Source organism: Zingiber officinale, chromosome 11B, assembly GCF_018446385.1.
Source record: "Zingiber officinale cultivar Zhangliang chromosome 11B, Zo_v1.1, whole genome shotgun sequence".
NCBI lineage: Eukaryota > Viridiplantae > Streptophyta > Magnoliopsida > Zingiberales > Zingiberaceae > Zingiber > Zingiber officinale.
Window position 1 is genome coordinate 10817150 of NC_056007.1, and position 21691 is coordinate 10838840.

The 21691-nt window shown below is 39.9% G+C and overlaps 1 protein-coding gene across 1 annotated transcript; it reads left to right on the forward strand.

The window, feature by feature from the left end:
• The first annotated feature begins 15653 nt into the window (after positions 1–15653).
• Positions 15654–16339, forward strand: LOC122035054. Its single transcript, XM_042594422.1, has 2 exons — positions 15654–15900; positions 15969–16339. The coding sequence occupies exons 1-2, from the start codon at positions 15654–15656 to the stop codon at positions 16337–16339; spliced, it is 618 nt and encodes a 205-aa protein (XP_042450356.1).
• The last annotated feature ends 5352 nt before the right edge of the window (positions 16340–21691 follow it).

The following is a 21691-nucleotide window of genomic DNA, read 5'->3' on the forward strand; positions in this document are numbered from 1 at the left end:
TGCTCAACAATAATGGAGCAATCTATCGCACAGCATGCGATCATGCAAATGGTGCATGTCACTAAGCATGGTAATATACTAAACCAACCTCTGGACATATAACAATGGGCACCATAGTGAATAAATCATATCGAGATATACTGATCAATAAGGTATCAAACCTAGGTCCTGAACATGTGAAACATGGTTATATCACTACCCATGAGCATGAAAAATCAGGTACAAGATCAATACGAGATGCAAACAAACAACCAATCAAACATGTCACATGTATTGGGCAGTGATTAACCAAAACAAATAAGAAACACAATTAATGCAACATGTTAATTTCATTACTAAGCATATCAAAGACAATAAGTCAAAAGTACCCGCCTCTAATAAAATGGTCCTATTCGGTAATCAAGATACTCGTCAAGATACCGTCTCGAATCAAAGTCATGTGTCAAACAAATAAATCTTTTTATTTAACTACACTCCTATAAATAGCTAAATAAAAAATCTCCTACACTAGATTAGGGCAAAAACCCTAATCAACAATCACATAAATCTAACCCAGAATCCAACTCATACCAAATATAAAACATAACCTAAATTAACATTCCTTGCTGACCTATCAACCAATCATCTACAAGATGATCAAATTCTTTACCTCTTACCTCAATTCACAACTGTAGTTGCTGCTGGATCTAACGTAAACAACTACTGGATTAAATTGCTGAACCAAGAAAACCCCACAGCAAGTCCTGTTAGAAAATTCTTCCTCACTGTCGGTTCAAGATGAGATCACAAACCAAAAATACCTAATTTTCCTTACCTATCTTGTAGTTGTGCTTGTTGATCCACACCAGGACTGTTGATGCCAGCACAAAATGATTGCTGCTAGAATCCCAAGTTTTGCTGCTAGAAAACAAGCACAAATTTCTAGATCACAACTACACTATTCTGATAAAGAACAAAAATCCAAAACCAAGAATCCAACCTACCTTAACCGTGACCTAATTCCACCACAACGAAGGATTGCTCAAGAACAGAGGAGAGGCGGAACAGTGAGGGGTGGCGCTACTCCATGCGATGCCGACTACTAGCTAGGGCATGGCGGCGATCGGCACAAGAGGAAAAATGGCACAAGGGGTGCAGCGCTGCTTTGATGAGAACAAGCGGCCGGCGGTGTGCGGCTTGGGAGAAAAGATGAAGAGGAAGATGGCCGGCGTCAGTGGGCAAAGATCATATTTCTGGCGAGCCCCTGTTGGCCGTGATCCAGAGAAGGAGACCGGCAATGGTTCGGCAAACCTGTGGCCGGCGCTCGAAGCTCCTGTGGCCAAGGAATCGGCGTCGGAAGGCAAAGAAGAAGAAGAAAACGAAGAGGAGTGCTCGGCTTCTCCCTTGATCACAACTTAAACGCTCGGAGGGAGATGGAACCGCCGAGTGTGGTTAGGGCAAGGAGAATAGGCGCGTGTGGGTTCGGCGAAGAAGAGGAACGGAGGAAAAGAGAAATAAAGAAAAGAAATAAAAGAAAAATAAAGGAAAAAGTAAACTTTTCCTCACTTAAATGGGTAGCCTAAACAGGCTTTCCCGGAACCCAAATCTTATCCCCGTTAACTCGTCCATACGAGCTTCGAAAAATTCCCGAAAAATTTCCAAAAATTCTGAAAAATTCCCTTATCAATATTTGCCTATTTTCGGTATTTTACATTCTTCCCCATTAATAAAAATTTGGTCCCCAAATTTCGTTATCTACCATCAGCAAGCACTAACAATAGACAGAAAGTATAAATGCTGAACGGTAAACTGAATCACATACCTCAAGTGAAAAGATGGGGATATCGAGCTCGGATAGTATCCTCGAGCTCCCAGGTAGACTCCTCATCCGAATGATGCTGTCATCCGACTTTAACCAGCCGGATAGTCTTGTTCCGCAACTGACGCTCTTTCCGGTCAAGAATCTGTACCGGAACCTCCTCATAAGTGACGTCAGGCTGAACTGGAACTGAGACATCTGTCGGGTCAGGTACGTATCTCCTCAGCATAGACACGTGGAATACATCGTGTACTCCTGCCAGGGACGGTGGTAGTGTCAGTCGGTAAGCTACCGCTCCGATCCTCTCCAAGATCTCGAAAGGGCCAATGTACCGCGGAACTAGCTTACCTCTGAGGCCAAATCTCTTCACCCCTTTCGTGGGTGAAACTCACAGAAATACATGGTGGCAAATGGAGAACTCTAAGAATCTCCGACTCCGGTCAGCATAACTCTTCTGGCGGTCCTACGCCTCTAACATCCTCCGTCTGATAGTACGAACCAACTCTGTCTCATACTGAGCTCGATGAGGTCCCAACAATTTGGGCCTCCCCAACCTCATCCCAGAGGGTGAGTGTCCGACAAGGCCTACCACACAACTCTTCAAACGGTGTCATCTGGATAGCCAAATGCAAACCGTTGTTGTAGGCGAATTCTACCACGAGCAAATGGTCCTCCCAACTGCCCCTAAAATCCAATACACAAGACCTCAACAAGTCCTCTAGAGTCTAAATGGTCCACTCTACTGTCCATCTGTCTGCAGATGGAAAGTTGTACTGAAACAGAGCTGTGTACCCCAAGGCCTGCTGCAAACTCTGTCAAAAACGAGACGTGAACCATGGATCTCTATCCGAAATAATAGTCAACGGGAACCACATGATCTGATAATCCCCCGGTAAAACATATCTACCAATCGATCCAGGAAATCAGTCTTCCGGATCGCTAATGAGTGCGCGGATTTGGTTAATCTATCAACGATTACCCAAATCGGGTCATGACCTCGTCGTGTCCTCTGCAAACCTACCACAAAGTCCATAGTAATGTGTTCTCATTTCCACTCAGGAATAGAAATCTGTTGAAGTAAGCCGGCAGGTCTCTGATGCTCGGCCTTCACTTGCTGACAGACAAGACATCTTGCTACAAAATCCGCGATGTCTTCCTTCAGGTCGTTCCACCAATAAAAACACCTCAATTCTTGGTACATACAGGTACCGCCTAGGTGGACAGCAAATCATGAGCGATGAGCCTCCGGAAGTAACTCCTATAAGACCGGATGAGACTGAAAATCTGCCTCGGAAGTGTATAACACCCTCCTCGTCTCGTGTGAACTCGGTCTGCTGCCCGGAAGCTATCTGGCTGCAAATAAATTACAAATACTGATCAGCAGGCTAGGCTCTCGTATCCTCGTCCTGATCAATGACTGAGAAACCATGGTAACCAGAGTACCCTGCTCTGTCTGTCCTTACCCCTCAAGGCCCAAATCAGAGGAACCTTAAATCAAGTCTGTGACCACAACTCGGTGGCAAGCTAAAATCCCTCCGGACTTCCTGCTAAGCGCATCGGCAACCACATTAGCTCTCCCTGGGTGATAGCTAATGGTACAATCATAATCCTTCAGGAACTCCATCCATCTCCTCTGTCGGAGATTAAGTTCCTTCTAAGTAAACAGATATTTGAGACTCTTATGGTCAGTGAGAATCTCAAATGTAACGCCATATAAATAATGTCGCCAAATCTTCATGGCAAAAATAATGGCGACTTGCTCCAGATCGTGTACAGGGTAGATCTTCTCATGCTCCTTCAACCGACGAGAAGCATAGGAGACTACCATATCGTGCTGCATCAGAACAGCGCTCAAACCCTGAATAGATGCATCGGTGTAGAGGACATATTCGTCCTCTCCAGAAGGTAAAAATTCAAAATTGGAGCCGACACTAGTCTCCGCTTCAGCTCCTAGAAGCTGGTCTTGTCATCCTCAGTCCAAGTGAATTTCACGCCTTTCCAGGTCAGGCGTGTCAGTGACATAGCTATCCGAGAGAAACCCTCAACGTATCTCCGGAAATATCTAGCCAAACAAAGAAAGTTGCGAGCCTCTTCTATAGACTCCGTCTACTTCCAACGGTAACAACCTCGATCTCCTGTGGAACCACGGTATACTCCTACTGGTGACCGTGTGTCTCAAACATCTCACAGAAGACAATCAAAATACGCACTACTGATCTTCACATCTAGACGTTTCATCGAAACATCTCTAGAACTATGCAAAGATGATGTGCGTGATACACCTCAGATCAGGAATAAAACACCACGTCGTCAATAACGATAACGAATTCTGATCCAATATCCTAGGGATACCAAAGCCATCAAGTCTCTGAAAACATCTAAGACTTCCCAAACCCTAATGGTAAAATCATGACCCATAATGTCCGTATCACAGACATTTCTAACCATAAGATCCCTGACAATAAGTTTGAAATATAATCACCACAATACAAATCACCAAGAATAGATCCACCCGTGTGAGAGCAACGCTCCATCACAGAAAACACCACATATGTGGGAGCAACGCTCTACCACAAGAAATCCTCAATATGTAGGAATAACACTCCACTACAAATAATCCATAACATGTATCTGCAATAGATATGGGAGCAATGCTCCGCTACAAGCAATCCGAAATATGTATATGTGGGAGCTTCGCTCCACCACAAACGATCCATAAGTGTCCAAGGCACCTAACTATCCAACTAGAGGCTGCACGAGACCACTCAACCACATATCACTGTGGGCAGCCAAAGGTATAAAGAACCTAGTTAACAAATCAAATCCATAGTCAACTCTATCATCATCCTAGTGGGTTGGTCACCCACTAATAGGAGAATTAGTTGACAGGGTTATACAACCAATAACATAATGTAGACACTCAGCATTCTACATTCAACATAGGTAGAATCATCATGATGCTACCAGCAAGACACCTGGCACACGTGCACATACAACATAGGTATGATCAACATAATCATCCAATTAGTACATATCAAACAAACTCATAGCACAGGTATAAATCAGTGTGATACCTCCAACAATACCTACCGAACCCGTGTGCATATATCAACATAGGTATAATCAACAATACACCTCAAACAACCTCACCTGGCATATATACACCTATGCCAAGAGTATAATCAACGTAATACTTCCAACAAAGCCTAATAGGCACAAGTGCATCCACAAATCAAATATAATAAACAAGATACCTCAAATATTACACCGAACACATCTGCACATATCACAACTCAGATTAAATCGATAAAATACATCCAATGAAACACTCAAACATATGTGCACATTCCACAACATAGTTTTTAATTGACAAATACCTCCAATAAACAATCAGATATGTATGTCTAACCACTCGGGTATAATCAACTAGAAACTCATAATAATCATATGTATAAATGTATACGACCCAAAAGATAAAGTCAGAATTCAAGAACATCAAGACACTCTCATTTTTATCCTCAAAAATATCAGCCCACATAATATCAAATGAATAAGTCTCTACTCCCCATGAGAGCAAGTTAACATTCAAAACATCAAATCATTATTTATCCACATAGTCCAATATCAGAGGAAGCAAATATCAACTTTATCATCCTGTTAACTAACCACAACTAACCAGATTTATTAAAATTCATAGGTACACTCAACCGTAAACTCTCTAGCACCCGATTTATAATCTGATCACCTACTATAATCATCAAACCTATGAATATCATACATGACACTCACTATGTCACCATCAACGACAACCCAAATAATAGATCATCAAAATAATTATCCACTAATAGATCATCAAAACAAATATCTAGTAATAGATCATCAGACAACCACACAACATTTACTCTCATAAATCATTAGAAATCAACACATCACAATATCTGATCTCACAATATTCCTCAACCTCAAATCATTCTCAACAATGATCAAACATGATAACTCCCCAAATGACCAATTTTCATCGTATCGGATACCCTAATATCCAAAAGATATGAGTATAAAAACTCTACTGGCTAAGTCAACAGGAATATGTAGGTATCATCTATTAGCCAGCTAACAATAGCAGAGGCTGGTATGTGCCTCCAACTCCTACTAGTAGTAACAGAAACTAAAACTACTGGAGGTATGATATGAAAAATCACCAGAAACTATAATCCTTGATCTCTATTAAGGTCAACCATGCTCAATGGTTAACCCATCACATGTAATATGTGTTACAACAACCAGACAGGTACTAAATAAAGAATGCTAATACATGTCACAAACTATAAAATTAAACTTCATACCTATATGCCGTCTGCAGATGTTCCATCGCTGTCCAGTCCCCAACTTCTGACATAAAAATTTCGAACGAGTAAATCGCCGGAAATCTATACAAATCCGAAACGGAAGTCTGATATATAACCATAACGGAAATCTGTACAAACCGAAATAAATATCTAAAAATCCAGAACACCAAAAGCAGGTATCATAACTCGCTCTGATACCAATAAATTGGTATCAGATAAATCTCGAAAATCCAACACACGGAAATCAAACAAGTATCGCGAAACCTTGGTGCTCTGATACCAAATACATTGGTATCAGGTTATCCAAAATATCCAAAATACGAAAACAAAGATCGTAAAATCTAAACTCTGATACCACTAAATTGTCACGCCCCGGAGGAGTCCCTGTCCGAAGAAATTTCGGCAGCACCTCCCATGTACGGCGGACAATCTAAAACTTTCTACAATCACTATATACCTCAGCCACATGCGGCTGGAATAATAACATGTAAATAAACCAATCACCACGCAGTTTAATAATAGACAAATATAGCAGTAATAAGATGACTCGAAAACAACCCTACTCAACTACACTCGTAAAGCTCAAAACATATTCCTACTCCACTACACTCGTAAAGCTCAAAACCGGCAATAAAACCAACTTACCTCTTTTGCCACCTAAGCAGGCATGTAGTAAAACATATCGAATAAAAATCCATCAACAAGGACAATCCATACAATATCCAGGTATCAAACGAAACTAAGTGTAAACATGGTCAAATAAGAAGCAAAACAAAACCAAAAGATCCATAAGTCTTCGGGGTCTTCAGGGGACCAGCAACTAGAACTCTCTCCTGACAGCATCATCCTGAAATATAACAACAATGGAGGCGGGGTGAGTCCAACACTCAGCAGGTACAATTGATATACAAAGTAAAGAAATAACACCTAGCACTAATCATGCGTACAGTCTCCTGATAAAAATAAAGATAAATGCAAACCGAAGTAGACAGGAGAGAATCTGTACTAACCAGGACCCGGTATAAGGACAAACAATCCAAAAGATATAGAAGACCTGTATGCATGTCAAACATATGTATCCAAACAATATGCAGCATATAAATGCAGCAAACACAATCACAAACAATAAATGCATCATGCATATGATGTCAATGTCATGGTCACCCCTGACGCAGTCAGCCAACTCATAACAAAAGTGGGACCGAGTAGGTAGAGCTGTAACAACCATGCACTCTGCATCACTACCCCTGATAAGTGACTGAGTGGACGGGATGCTGTCAGAGTACACACGTACTCCTATCCCAAATCATAAATGGGGGAGCGCAATGCTCTCATCTCCCGGTACGCTATGACGGGGAGGGATCTCTAACGTGCTACACGCTGCATCACACTACCCATGAGCGGACCAACGGAGCACCGGAAGAGCCAAACTGACGTGCTATCACGCTGTGTCACGCTACCCATAAGCATCACAACGGAGCACCGAACAGTGATGAAACTGACAATGTGCTCAACAATAATGGAGCAATCTATCGCACAGCATGCGATCATGCAAATGGTGCATGTCACTAAGCATGGTAATATACTAAACCAACCTCTGGACATATAACAATGGGCACCATAGTGAATAAATCATATCAAGATATACTGATCAATAAGGTATCAAACCTAGGTCCTGAACATGTGAAACATGGTTATATCACTACCCATGAGCATGAAAAATCAGGTACGAGATCAATACGAGATGCAAACAAACAACCAATCAAACAGGTTACATGTATTGGGCAGTGATTAACCGAAACAAATAAGAAACATAATTAATGCAACATGTTAATTTCATTACTAAGCATATCAAAGACAATAAGTCAAAAGTACCCGCCTCCGATAAAATGGTCCTATTCGGTAATTAAGATACTCGTCAAGATACCGTCTCGAATCAAAGTCCTGTGTCAAACAAATAAATCTTTTTATTTAACTACACTCCTATAAATAGCTAAATAAAAAATCTCCTACACTAGATTAGGGCAAAAACCCTAATCAACAATCACATAAATCTAACCCAGAATCCAACTCATACCAAATACAAAACATAACCTAAATTAACATTCCTTGCTGACCTATCAACCAATCATCTACAAGATGATCAAACTCTTTACCTCTTACCTCAATTCACAACTTTAGTTGCTGCTGGATCTAATGTAAACAACTACTGGATTAAATTGTTGAACCAAGAAAACCCCACAGCAAGTCCTGTTAGAAAATTCTTCCTCACTGTCGGTTCAAGATGAGATCACAAACCAAAAATACCTAATTTTCCTTACCTATCTCGTAGCTGTGCTTGTTGATCCACACCAGGACTGTTGCTGCCAGCACAAAATGATTGCTGCTAGAATCCCAAGTTTTGCTGCTAGAAAACAAGCGCAAATTTCTAGATCACAACTACACTATTCTGATCAAGAACAAAAATCCAAAACCAAGAATCCAACTTACCTTAACCGTGACCTAATTCCACCACAACGAAGGATTGCTCAAGAACAGAGGAGAGGCGGAACAGTGAGGGGTGGCCCTGCTTTGCTGAGGACAAGCGGCCGGCGGTGTGCGGCTCGGGAGAAAAGATGAAGAGGAAGATGGTCGGCGTCAGTGGGCAGAGATCAGATTTCTGGCGAGCCCCTGTTGGCCGTGATCCAGAGAAGGAGACCGGAAATGGTTCGGCAAACCTGTGGCCGGCGCTCGAAGCTCCTGTGGCCAAGGAATCGGCGTCGGAAGGCAAAGAAGAAGAAGAAAACGAAGAGGAGTGCTCGGCTTCTCCCTTGATCACAACTTAAACGCTCGGAGGGAGATGGAACCGCCGAGTGTGGTTAGGGCAAGGAGAATAGGCGCGTGTGGGTTCGGCGAAGAAGAGGAACGGAGGAAAAGAGAAATAAAGAAAAGAAATAAAAGAAAAATAAAGGAAAAAGTAAACTTTTCCTCACTTAAATGGGTAGCCTAAACAGGCTTTCCCGGAACCCAAATCTTATCCCCGTTAACTCGTCCATACGAGCTCCAAAAAATTCCCGAAAAATTTCCAAAAATTCCGAAAAATTCCCTTATCAATATTTGCCTATTTTCGGTATTTTACACCAAGAGAACAAGCTTCACCTTCGAAAGGTACTAGCCATGAGCGAATGAGAAGGATCAAGAAGAAGCAAAAGGAAGATCTTCTTCCTTTGGGTGGCTCGCGGCAATAGGAGGAGAACCTCTTGTTGTGGTCGGCAAGAAGAGAGAGGGAGAGGGAGAGGGAGAGGGAGAGAGGTATTGGGTTTAGGTTTCCAAAACCTAACAAGCTAATAATGAATTGTGTTTTAATTCTCTCTTAACCATATCAATATATTCCTCTTTAATGAGTTGGATTAAAAAGCCCAAATCCAACCCATTATGTCTTAACCAAAAATTAGTTCATTAGTCCCTTAGTTTCACAACTAAATTAAGTTGGTTCATAGCTAAACTAAATTGGATTATGACTAAACTAAATAGGGTCCAACTCTTTCATAAAAGATGTAGCCCATCTGCGTTTCTATTTTGACAAATATTTCTATATTTATCTTATGTATGGTCTAACCAAATATTTATCTCTTGATCTGAGGATCTTATTCTTTAACTTATTTAATGTATTTTAGAGACTCATAGTGTGTTTGACCCAACAAGTTCCCAGTTTATCTTGGTCATTCATAATTAACTACTTAATTATGGAATGATCATAAGTGGCACCTAGTAGTACATCATAATCCCTAATTAACTGAAAAATCATAGTTGATCTTAGAACTAATTCTGAACCCTTCAGCAGCTACAATGAGTCATGTCACATTCCTTTCACTCGTCTTATACTCAATTGGTTCAGGACATGATCTATGTGTTTGCCCCCACTAGGCTGACTACGTCACTTAGCTCAAGTAATACTTTCTCGTTCTACGGATTCAAATTACTAGTACATGTGTATAAGAGTCTCATACTCTTAACATATGATGCTTTAGCTAAAGACTTTGAGTAATAATCCTAACGAGTCACCATAAGGTATACGTCTCCTCGCAAGCAGTGGTGAATCCTCTATGGGCTATCCAAACACCTTCAGACACTTCAACTTATACCCAATCATCTCAAGTTCGTAGCTCCAAGGATATGCTTGCTTAAGATATCAAAGTATAAGCCTCCATGACCAAGGTGACTTGTATACCTCAAGTTTAAGGAAACTTACACTCGAGCTATAGTAAGAACTTTACAGACATATCCATATATGTAGAGAACTATATAAAGTCTTACAACAGGTCACTCTAATGAACTAATTACCATAACTAGCATCCACGTTTAACTCTCGACATCCCTATGTTTCCAGCTAGTGAAAATAGCTACTTGGTCGAACCAAAGAGTATAACTCGTACTAATCTTACAGAATTGATGATATCTAAATGTACCAATTCGACGACTATAGAAATTTCAATACATTAATAATTGCACATGTAAAGATAATCACAAGTTGTGATCCAATCACAAATTCTCAAATACTATGAATTGTATTATGGAGATTCAGTAAATAAATTTAAAACTATTCAAACATATAATATGCACTCAAATAGTAAATCTATATTTATCAAATAAATAGTAAAAATCATAAGGTGATGCCTTAGGACATCCTTCAAAATATAACATTAATGATGAAATTGTTTCCGTCAGTAATCCATCAGTAAATACCAACGTAACTTGGTATGTGTCGGTAATTCCATCTGATATTACCGAGGGAAACTGGCTATTCCGTCGACAATGCCTTACCAACGGAATATGTGTTCCATCGGTGTTTACCGATGGAATATTTTTCCCATCGGTAATCACGTCGGTGAAACTAAGGTTCTTGGGTTTTGGTGTGCCTTACCGACGGAATATGATTTCCGTTGATGTTTACCGATAGAATTTTATTCCATTAGTAATTATCGACGAAAATAATATTCCTTTAGTAATTATGTCACTATTCAAGTTTTTTTTGTGTGTGTTATGGAGATACAGTGGTCTAATATAATTGAACAAAAGTATTGGTTTGCACACAAATTGAGTTTGTTGATAAATGATAAACCCAGTAGCCCTGGGTGATTGATTGAGTCCAATGGAATTTTTTCATCGGTCATTAGAGTAAATCGGAAATTACTCATGGTGAACGGTTCAGAAGCCTAGTATTGTTTGCTTATGCGCCCTATTTTAAAAAAAAATCTTATAAATTTACCATAATTAGGGATCGAACTATGAGTATATGAATGATAACCTGAATATAGAGGCGAAACGTAAGAGGGTGCTAGGCTGGGCTTTAGCCCAGGCTACCCCTCATACTTGTGAATCCATTAATTTTTTTTTAAATTTAAAAGGATGACATCTGAAGAAAACTTAAAATAACCACCATTAATAATCTTTATAATTTTAAAATATCAATTTTTTTAAGTTAAATGAAATAAAAAATGAAATGGATTTGTGAAAAAAAATTATTTTCTTACTGTGAAGTTCGGTTGACTTAGAGGCGAAACAAAAGAGGCTAGTCCCCTTCTTATAGAGGTATATTATCTAATTTAAATACTAAATCCTATTATAAATTTTTTAACTAGCTCGATATATCCTCATCTCTATACCAAGACTTTTAACCCAAATTCTAAAAGTCCAAATATTTTCTAACTAACCCAGATATTGAATCCATAATAAATGAGTTTGATGAGAAATCACATAGAATAAAACATAGTATTAATAAACTTAATTTATTATATTTTTTAGTATCTTGTAGGGTTATTCTCTTTATATTCTTTTAATCTGTTTTTATTTTTTGAATTATTTATTTATATTTTGCTGAAATATTATCATTATGGTATGAAAGGCTTATTATATATTAATTTTGCTGATATATTTTGCTGATATATTAATTTTTCTATGAATAAATTTTTTCATATAAAATGTGATAATTTATTTTAAATTTAGCCCATCTCATAATAAAATGTTTATTTCACCCCTGTCTGAATACGTTATCGCTGCACCATAACCCGAGGCTACCTTTGTTGAAAAGCATATAGGAGTATGTGTGAATATCAATTAATTCATATGAAACCATTTAGTCTTTTTTTTCAAAATTTAATTGTAAAATATAAAAAATAATCAATTAATTATTAATTGATTAAGTTATTATATATGCAAAAAAAAAAACAAGTAAATATAAAATAATTAACTTAAAACTAACTATTAAAAAACAAGTAATTTTACTATGTCTAAATCAACTTACTCAATTCTCAAATTATAAATTCTTCTCTTAATTTATCTCTCTTGAAGTTTTTAAAAGTTTCTTAGAATTCAAAATTTAAATTGCTTTTATTGCGAATTGTAGGTCATTGTATTTTTGAAGATAATATTTGCTAATATTTGTAAGCACGCGCCTGAATAAGATAATATCATTTTAAGGAAAATAAAAATCTCATCTTTACTTTGACGTTAAAACTTTTATCATAGATCGTCAAATACTTTAGTTATTTCTTACACGGAATGTAGATCTTTGATTGCCAATGAAAAGTATTTAATTCGTTGAGTGATGAATACTATCACAAGAGCCATTGCACTTGTATACTTGTCAAAGCCAATTGGATAGCTCTAACTGAGATTGTGACAGAAAGAGAACACAAAATAAATAAAACTTTTATATATATATATATATATATATATATATATATATATATATATATATATATATATATATATATATATATATATATATATATATATAACTTAAAAAAATAACAACTCTATTAAAATATATCAAATATATTAATTAAGATCGTGTATTCAACTTTTTGTAAATTGATTAATCTTACATATTATGTTCATCGATTTAATCTTATAAAAATTTCTATCAATTATTTGAATAAATTAAGAGCTAAAAAAAGAAATCATCCAGATAATCAATATTCTTAAATTTATTTTTTATTGAAAAAAAAAAACTCTTTTAATACTAGTTGAAAATCAAATCTTACATGGCTTATATCCGTTCTATTTAAATTATAGATAAAGAGTGGGTCATCTTATCTTTTTATTTAATCCTTACTTTACCATACGGCCGGCTATATATTTAATCATAAGACCATGCATAATGTTATTTTAATAAATAAATATATTTTTGATAAATATGAAAGTAAGATTTTTGTTTAGGATGTTTGTAGAAGTTACGTGCTAAATTGTCCTATTTAAATGCTGTAATTGAAAACCTGATGAATGTTAACATCGAATTTTAATAGGGCATCGGTTTACATGGAAATCTAACTTGACAACCGACATTCTCATGTTTACTATCTATTAAAGAGAAAGATTTTAATAATACACTAAACTAAATTTCAAACTTTAGATCTGATTTATCATTCATCTAACCATGACATACTTCTCGTAGGGCTAAATGTTAGAATGAAATTAAATTAAAGGTTGCAATAAATCAGCAATTTATCTTATTAGAGCAGCTCCCATTGTAATGATGGGACAATTAAAAGAGCTCCCTCTCATCCTCAGAGGGAGCTCCAATACACTTAGGAGCGATGTCTCCTTTTTTCTCGGGATGATCTAGTGATTAGTGTATGAAGTGTTATCATCATAAGATTTAGGGTTCGAATCTCGATAAATTCGAGGTAAATACCTCTCTTATGTGCTAGTCACTATTCTAAAGGCTAGTAGCCGTCCATAATTTACCTCCTCCGTGTTGGCACTGAGACAGGTTGACAAAGACACTGGAGACGAACGTATTCGTCTTTTACCACTAGGAGCGACGCCTCTTATTATTTTTTCTAAAAAATAATTTTATTTTTTTAAAAATAATAATAATAAAATATAAAATAAAATCGTTGTTCAAGGATCAATTTTAATAAGGGATGATTTGAAGGATATTATCCATACTTGTATTATTTTACATTATTAGAATTGAGTTCCGTTATAAATATTGGAGAGCTCTACATTCAAGAATTATAAGAATATCTTCAGAGAAATTATATACTATGTGGTAGTCAATTATATTATCATGTTCGAACCGATTTGATTGAACATAAAGACATGCTATGGCCGTGTTCAATAAAAACAATAATTTATTAATTCTGATTTAATTATTTATATTTCATAAATGATCTATAAAAAAGAATGAGACTTATAAAGAAGTTGTTACCAGATTTTTTTTTTTTTTTTAAGTGGGAAGATTAGTAAAAAAAATTATTTTTAATGTGTACTATAGGACCATAAAAAAAACTTCTTAATATTAAAAGTATACTTAAAAAAAAAATATCTTTAAACTTCTTAATATTAAAAGTATACTGCAAAATCACGATTAGGCGGCCGCGAGTACATTAACTTTTTGGATGTTTTCGAAAGTTTCGTGGTACGTTATCCTATTTAAACGGACAGAGATAAGTATTTGATTAATTCGATTAATTTGATATTAATTTTATATAAATTCTTTTTATTGTTATTTTAAATAAATTTAGTTAATTCGGTGTTAATTGAAATAACTAATTCGATTAATTTAATTTTAATAAAACTTTAATTTAATTCAGTTAATCTATATTAAACCGATTTTTAATTAATTCGATTAATTTATGGATAGAATTAACCGAATGTTGATCCTAGACGTAGGACGGTTTAACTCTTCGTGCCGTGCCCACTTATTTTAGTAAGAATATGGATGTGATTGTCTTGTCTCTTCTCTTCCTGGTCGCCCTCCTCTCTCCTTCTCGCTAGCGGCCGAGGAGCAAGAACCAATCCGATGATACGAAAGCTCCCGCCGAACCCCGCTAAGCTCCTGATCTGGCAACCTCCATCAGATACGCGGTAATCTGTTGCACCAGACCCTATGGGAAATCTAAAAGCAATATGGCCCGCTCATGCACCTAAAACTCGGCCAGATCTCCGCCATCGTCGTCTCCTCCGCCACCCTCGCCAGGGAAGTCCTCAAGACCTTCGACATCGCCTGCTGCTCCCGCCCCCACAAAGTCGCCACCTCCGAGCTCTCCTACGGTGGCTCTGATATCGCCTTCATGCCCTACGGCGAGCGCTGGAGGCAGCTACGCAAGCTCTGCACCGTCGAATTCTTCAGCGCCAGAAAGATCAACTCTTTCACGTCCGTAAGGGAAGATGAGATCGCGAGGATGGCGAGGCATATGAGCATATCTCTTCTCGGATCTCGAGCTCCCTCACCGTCAACGTGAGCGAGCTCGCCCTGTGCTTCTCCTGCAACACGACGTGCAGGACGGCCTTCGGTCGAGACATCGCCGGCGACGACCTCGACGTTTACGACGTGCTCAGAGAAGCGCAGGAACTGGTGGCTAGCTTCTTCATGGAAGACTACTTTCCCCTGCTCGGGTGGGTTGATGTGGCGACGGGGATGAAATCCAGACTTCGGAAATCGTTACTCGAGCTTGACGGTATCTACCAGAAATTCATCGATCGCCATCTCGACACGAAGAGTCTATCAGGAAGTGAAGAGAATGAGGATTTATTGGATGCAGTGGCAGATTCAGACAAAAAAGGAAGAGGGTGCTCAAAAAAAGGAGTTGAAGCTTGTCTTCCTTTTCGTTACCCCTCGGACTGTAGCATACTGGTGGAATTTTCCGGGAGCAAGGGGGTGCTCAAACACACTCCGCTTCCCCCTAGATCCGCCACTGATTGGATGTTCTGCTCAGGTTGCAGAAGGATGGACAGCTGACAGAGGAGAATCTCAAAGCAGTTCTTGTGGTGACAATTATTTTTCGTTTAGATGTCGAAAAAATTGTGTAAGTTAAATCTGATTTAATTATCCGCAGGATATATTCATCGCCGATATGGATACCTCGTCGGCAGGCTGTTTGCTAGAAGTTGCGCCTGTCTCAACGGAAGAGGTCCGAGCGGCGGGCTCCCCCACGACCGTTTCGCTCTCACCCTCATGAGAGCTGAGCGGAGCGATGTCAAGTCGCTCCATTTCCTTGGCTGTTGCCGCCTCGATCACGTCGGCTTTCTTCTTCAAGATGCCGAACAGCACGAACTCCATCACGATGTTTGCTGCGAAAGCAAAGGAAGAAAATCAGTTAGACTCAAAGTAAAGGCACAAGTAAACTCCTTACCAAGGCTGCTCGGGAGCTTCGTCCGGCTCAGACTCAGGCCAAACATGTATATCAACCCCTCTGGTAGCAGCTAATGGATATCGAGCTTCAGGCCGGCTAGCATATTTGCAGTTTGGAGATAGTTCGGCCGGGTCTTATATCTCTTCAATGCGGGAGGAGTAGGAAGTCCGACCTGCCACTTTGTTCGGAAAGGAGGCAACTCGGGGAGTCGCAAAAAGAAGAAGTAATCCTTCCAGTGTTTATTAGAGGAGGGCATCTTATCAAAAAATACTAAGCCGATCCGAGACTGGAACAGATAAGTGCCCAGCTTGGATTGCTTGTGTAACGCCCGAAAATTCTCAAACTTGCATTAGAATTATTCTGTGATTTTTCTGGAATTTTTAGATATTTTTCCGGAATTTTCCGAGTAGCGGAAGTAGCAAAACTAATTAGAAGAATAAAAAGACTTTAGCGGGAATCGAACCCGGGACCTCTCGGGTCCGCTAAACTTTTAGTTAGCCTTAGTAACCGGTGAACCCAGCAGGGCCGTGCTGAAAGAGAAGAGAAACATTTATATTTATATTTGAGTTGGGCCTAGTTACCCACTTAATATAAATTAAAAACTTAAGTTGGTTTGGGTTATTTTTTTTTATTTGGTTCGGCAACTCCTCCCTCTCCAAACCCTCATCGACGCCAACTCCTTCTTTCTCTCTTTCTCTCGGCGCCAACACCCAAACAACCCTAGGGTTCTCTCCCTAGGACCCTAAGAGCACCTTCCGGCAGCGATTCCAACACAAGAACGTTCCCCTTCGCGAGAGGAACGTGTTGGCGCAAGAAAACTATCGAAAGGATCGTCTTCTCCAGAAACCTAGCGATTTGAATCGTAAGAAATTACGAATAGAAGGTAAGAAACCCCTCACCTGCAGTATAAGTAGCTTTTCGGATGATTGCATGCTTTTAGTTTAGCTATATACAGTTTTCGACACAAAGGATGCGAACTAGCGCATACCAAGTGTTCGATCAAATTAAAAGCACAGTTAAAATGCAACTTAGGCATTTTAATAGCTCAGTAAGTACAATAGAAGCATTTAAATAGTTTAGTTAGCCTTGCCACAACATATATGGTACTACGGTCCAATGGGTGGGCACCCACAGTCGCCTCTAGGTTCAGATAACCTAGTAGAAGCAAGGTAAATTAATTAGCTATGATTCAGTATTTTATTTTCAGTAGTGGCATTGTACAGGATTAGATATCCATGGGCTGGTCTCCCATAGTCGGTCCCTAGGTTTAGATAACCTAGTAAACCTTGCTAAATTCGGGATTTGCAACCCCGGGTCTAGTTAAGGATGCGCGCACAGCATGTACAGTTGTCGAGCCCACTAGCAGTATGATTATGTACTTTAATCTATTACATTATTAGCTTTTCAAAACTCACAAAGATTAGTTATGTTAGTTGAGTTTGAATTCAGTTCCAGCTTAGCTCAGTTCCTGTTTCAGTTTAGTTCTTCTTTATTGATATACATGATAGTTTATCATTAGCTTTGTATGTCATGCTTTAGTGTTCATGTTCAGTGATTTCAGTATGCCATGTTTTAACAAGTTCATCATATGTTTGATAGCATGTCTTTAAAAGCATATTGCATCGAATGCATGTTTTAGTGAGGTAGATGGTTTCTTACTAAGCGAAAGCTTATAGATACTTTCTTTTCCTTATACTGCAGATAAAGGTAAAGGAAAGATGGACTAGCGGAGGCTGGAGGGCAATGCTACGAGGATGTGTGTGGGCAGGAACTTGGAAAGAAGATCTTAGGGAACTCTAGCAAGCTTGTTTAAGCATTAGAACTTTTCAGTGTTTTAGTATTTTGCCCTTTAGTATGTTAATTGTCATGAATTAGTTAACCATGCATTCTATTATGCTTAGAACACTTCCGTTATGATGTGAGAATGTTATTTGTTATTGTTAGAGTGTTTAGTAGTCATTTTGGAACTTATGATGTGATTGAGGCACGAAATAGTGCTGAAATCAGAGCTCAACTGCAAAATCAGAAACCCCAATCGATCGGTGGATCGATTGGGAGGTTCCAATCGATCAGCTGATCGATTGGGCAATCTGTTCCGCGAACAGTAGGCTTCTGGATCGATCAGCCGATCGATCCAGCGAATTCCGTCGCGAACAGAGAGCTCTGGGATCGATCACTAGATCGATTAACCATCCTGGATCGATCAGCCGATCGATCCAAATTATTGCCCCGAGCACAGTAGCGTGCTGGATCGATCACTGGATCGATCCGACGTTCCAATCGATCAATGGATCGATTGGGAGGTCTGATATCAGCCAGAAAAGGGTTATTTCAGTTCCTTGACAATAGGGGATGTAGTATATGTTAGGTATACTTTAGATTACACCCCTTAGTACATGTAGAACCAAGAAATGTTAACAGATTAGCAAAATTTTAATTACCACAATTTCCGCATCTAGTTCTAGAGATGGTCAGGGAGTAGTTTAGCACAGCATAATGTGACGATCGGCCTTACAGCTTAGCCAGTAGAAGGCGGGTCGTTACAGAGTGGTATCAGAGCAGTGTTCCATACTTCCTATACACACATCAGCATTGTACATGCAGCTTCCAAGTAAGAATACCTCTACTTTATTTATGCTCCTTGTTTTGTTATTACAGTTCATGTTTATATGTCTACTGCTTGTTAGTATGTGATAGTTTTTAAACATGACATCAATAGTTATGTAACTGTGATTACATTAGTTATGTTATGTTCTCTATGTCTTTAGAAATGGCACGAGGACGCCCAGCTAGAAGGGCACTAGCTACTGAGCCCCAGCAAGAGGCAGGCAGTTCAGTGCCTCCTCCAGACCTTACAGCATTAGTGGCTCAGTTACAGCAGCAGCTAGCTGAACAGCAACAGGAAATAGCCACCTTAAAGGCTAATCAGCAGAGTCACCCCGGAACCAAATTTGACGACTCCGGTAGTCTTAGAGGTTCCACCAGCTCAGCCTACAGCACCAGCACCAGCACTAGCAGCCCCAGCAGCTGAGCCAAGAAAGGAAGCCTATCTGATCCAGTGGCAGCGGGTCAAGCCAGAGAACTTCTCAGGCACTAGTGAACCATGGGATGCACAAGCCTGGTTCAAAACACTGGAGAGCACAATGGAGCTTCTGGACTGGCCAGAACACGAGAATGTGAAGTGTGCCTCCTTCTGCCTGACAGGAGACGCACGCATGTGGTGGGAAAGAATCAGAACGAAGCGCCCAGTGAACTAGATGTCATGGGCTGACTTCGAGAAGGAGTTCTTCGAGGAGTTCTTTCACGTACGGGTTACAAACCGCCACTACGACGAGTTCACTGAGTTTCGCCAGGGCAACCTTTCAGTTGAGGAAGCCGTGAAGAAATTCAACAGGTTGGCTCGTCTATGCCCAGAGCTAGTCAGCACAGAGAAGGAACGAATCCGGTTGATGCTCAAGATGCTGAGGCCAGAGATAGCAGTGAACGTGGCTGGTGGCATACATAGGCCACAAACCACAGAGGAGTTAGTGAGCAGTGCCTTGACCACAGAGCATTACCATAACAGCATAAAGCAGCAGAAGCAAGTCTCCTCAGAGTCCAAGGGCCAAGGAAACTCTCACACTCAAAAATAGCAAGGCCACAGCTCTAACTGGAAAGGGAACTCCAACAGCAAGCGCAAATCAGGGAGTGACCCAAAAGGAGGACCATCTGGCAAGCGACCCAGTTATCCAAAGTGTGCTACTTGTGGAAAATTCCACCCAGGGGTTTGTCACAAGGGCACACGAGGATACTTTGAATGTGGACAAGAAGGGCACATGGCCAAGCAGTGCCCGAACAAGACCGGTCTTCCTCAGCCACAGCAGATTCAGTATGCAGGCCAGCCAGCTCAGTTATACCAAATGCAGGCCGCTCTAGAAGGTCCACTTATCAGCCAGGGCAGATTAGAAGCCCCTCCAGCTACGGCGAATGCGAGGATCTACTTACTCACCAGATAGGACATAGCCAATGCCTCGACAGTTGTCACAGGTCAGATTAGCATTTTACAGTATAGTGCTACTGTTCTATTTGATACTGGGGCAACCCATTCATATATAGCCAGGATGTTCTCCGAAAAATTAGAAATACCCTCAGAGGTACTCAGTGGACAGTTTTTGACAGCACTACCTTCAGGAGAGATCATGGCATCCACGCATTGGCTCAGAGCAGTGCCGGTCATTATAGCAGACAGAGAGCTCTTTTGTGATCTGATAGTGCTAGAAATGACCGACTATGACGTTATCTTTGGAATGGACTTTCTGATCAGATACGGTGCTACCATAGAGTACCGTAAACAGAGAGTCATCTTTCAACCTGAGGCGGCAGTGCAATTTGAATACAGCGGAGAACCAAAGAGAAAGGCCAAGAAGTTTCTCTCAGCTATGAAAGCACAGAAGCTACTGGATTCAGGATGTACAGGATTCCTAGCACACGTGGTCAATGCCCGCCAGGACAAGAACCAACAGCTAGCAGAGGTTCGAGTCGTATGTGACTACCCAGCAGTCTTTCCTGAAGAGTTACCAGGCTTAGCCCCAGACAGGGAGATTGACTTTGAGATAGAGCTCATTCCCGGTACAAATCCTATCTCCAAAGCACCTTATCGCATGGCTCCAGCAGAACTGAAGGAACTTCAGGAGCAACTACAGGAGCTGCTTGACAAGGGTTTCATACGCCCGAGTCACTCACCATGGGGAGCGCCTGTATTGTTCATGAAGAAGAAGGATGGAAGCATGCGACTGTGCATAGACTACAGATCACTGAACCAAGTCACAATCAAGAACAGGTATCCCCTTCCCAGAATCGATGACCTGTTCGACCAGCTGAAGGGAGCAGCAGTGTTCTCTAAGATAGATCTTAGATCAGGTTATCATCAGGTGAAGGTTAAAGAAGGGGATATACCCAATACAACGTTCAGAACCAGATACGGACACTACGAGTTCGTAGTCATGCCCTTTGGCGTGACCAATGCTCCAGCTACATTCATGGATCTTATGAACAGAGTATTCAGGGAGTATTTAGATAAGTTTGTTATTGTGTTTATCGATGACATTTTTATCTACTCAGGAACTCAGGAAGAACACTCAAAGCATCTGAAACTAGTATTGCAGACCCTTCAGTAACCAACTATACGCCAAGTTCACGAAATGTGAGTTTTGGTTAGATCAGTTCCTCGGTCACATCATCTCAAAGGATGGTATTATGGTAGATCCCAGCAAGATAGAAGCGTAAATGGAAGAGACCTAAGAACGCCAACGAAATCAGTTACGGGATTAGCAGGATATTACAGGAAGTTTGTAGAGGACTTCTCCAGATAGCCTCCCCAGCCTCTTACCGGAAAGAGCAGAAATTTCAGTGGAAAGAGGATCGTGAGAACACTTCAATGAGCTAAA

What these genes read in the sequence shown, in the direction of transcription:
- LOC122035054 (XM_042594422.1), top strand. Translation starts at nt 15,654, where the DNA reads ATGAGGATTTATTGGATGCAGTGGCAGATTCAGACAAAAAAGGAAGAG. An exon ending in ATCTCAAAGCAGTTCTTGTG is followed by an intron (nt 15,901 to 15,968) that starts GTGACAATTATT and finishes AATTATCCGCAG; the next exon opens with GATATATTCATCGCCGATAT.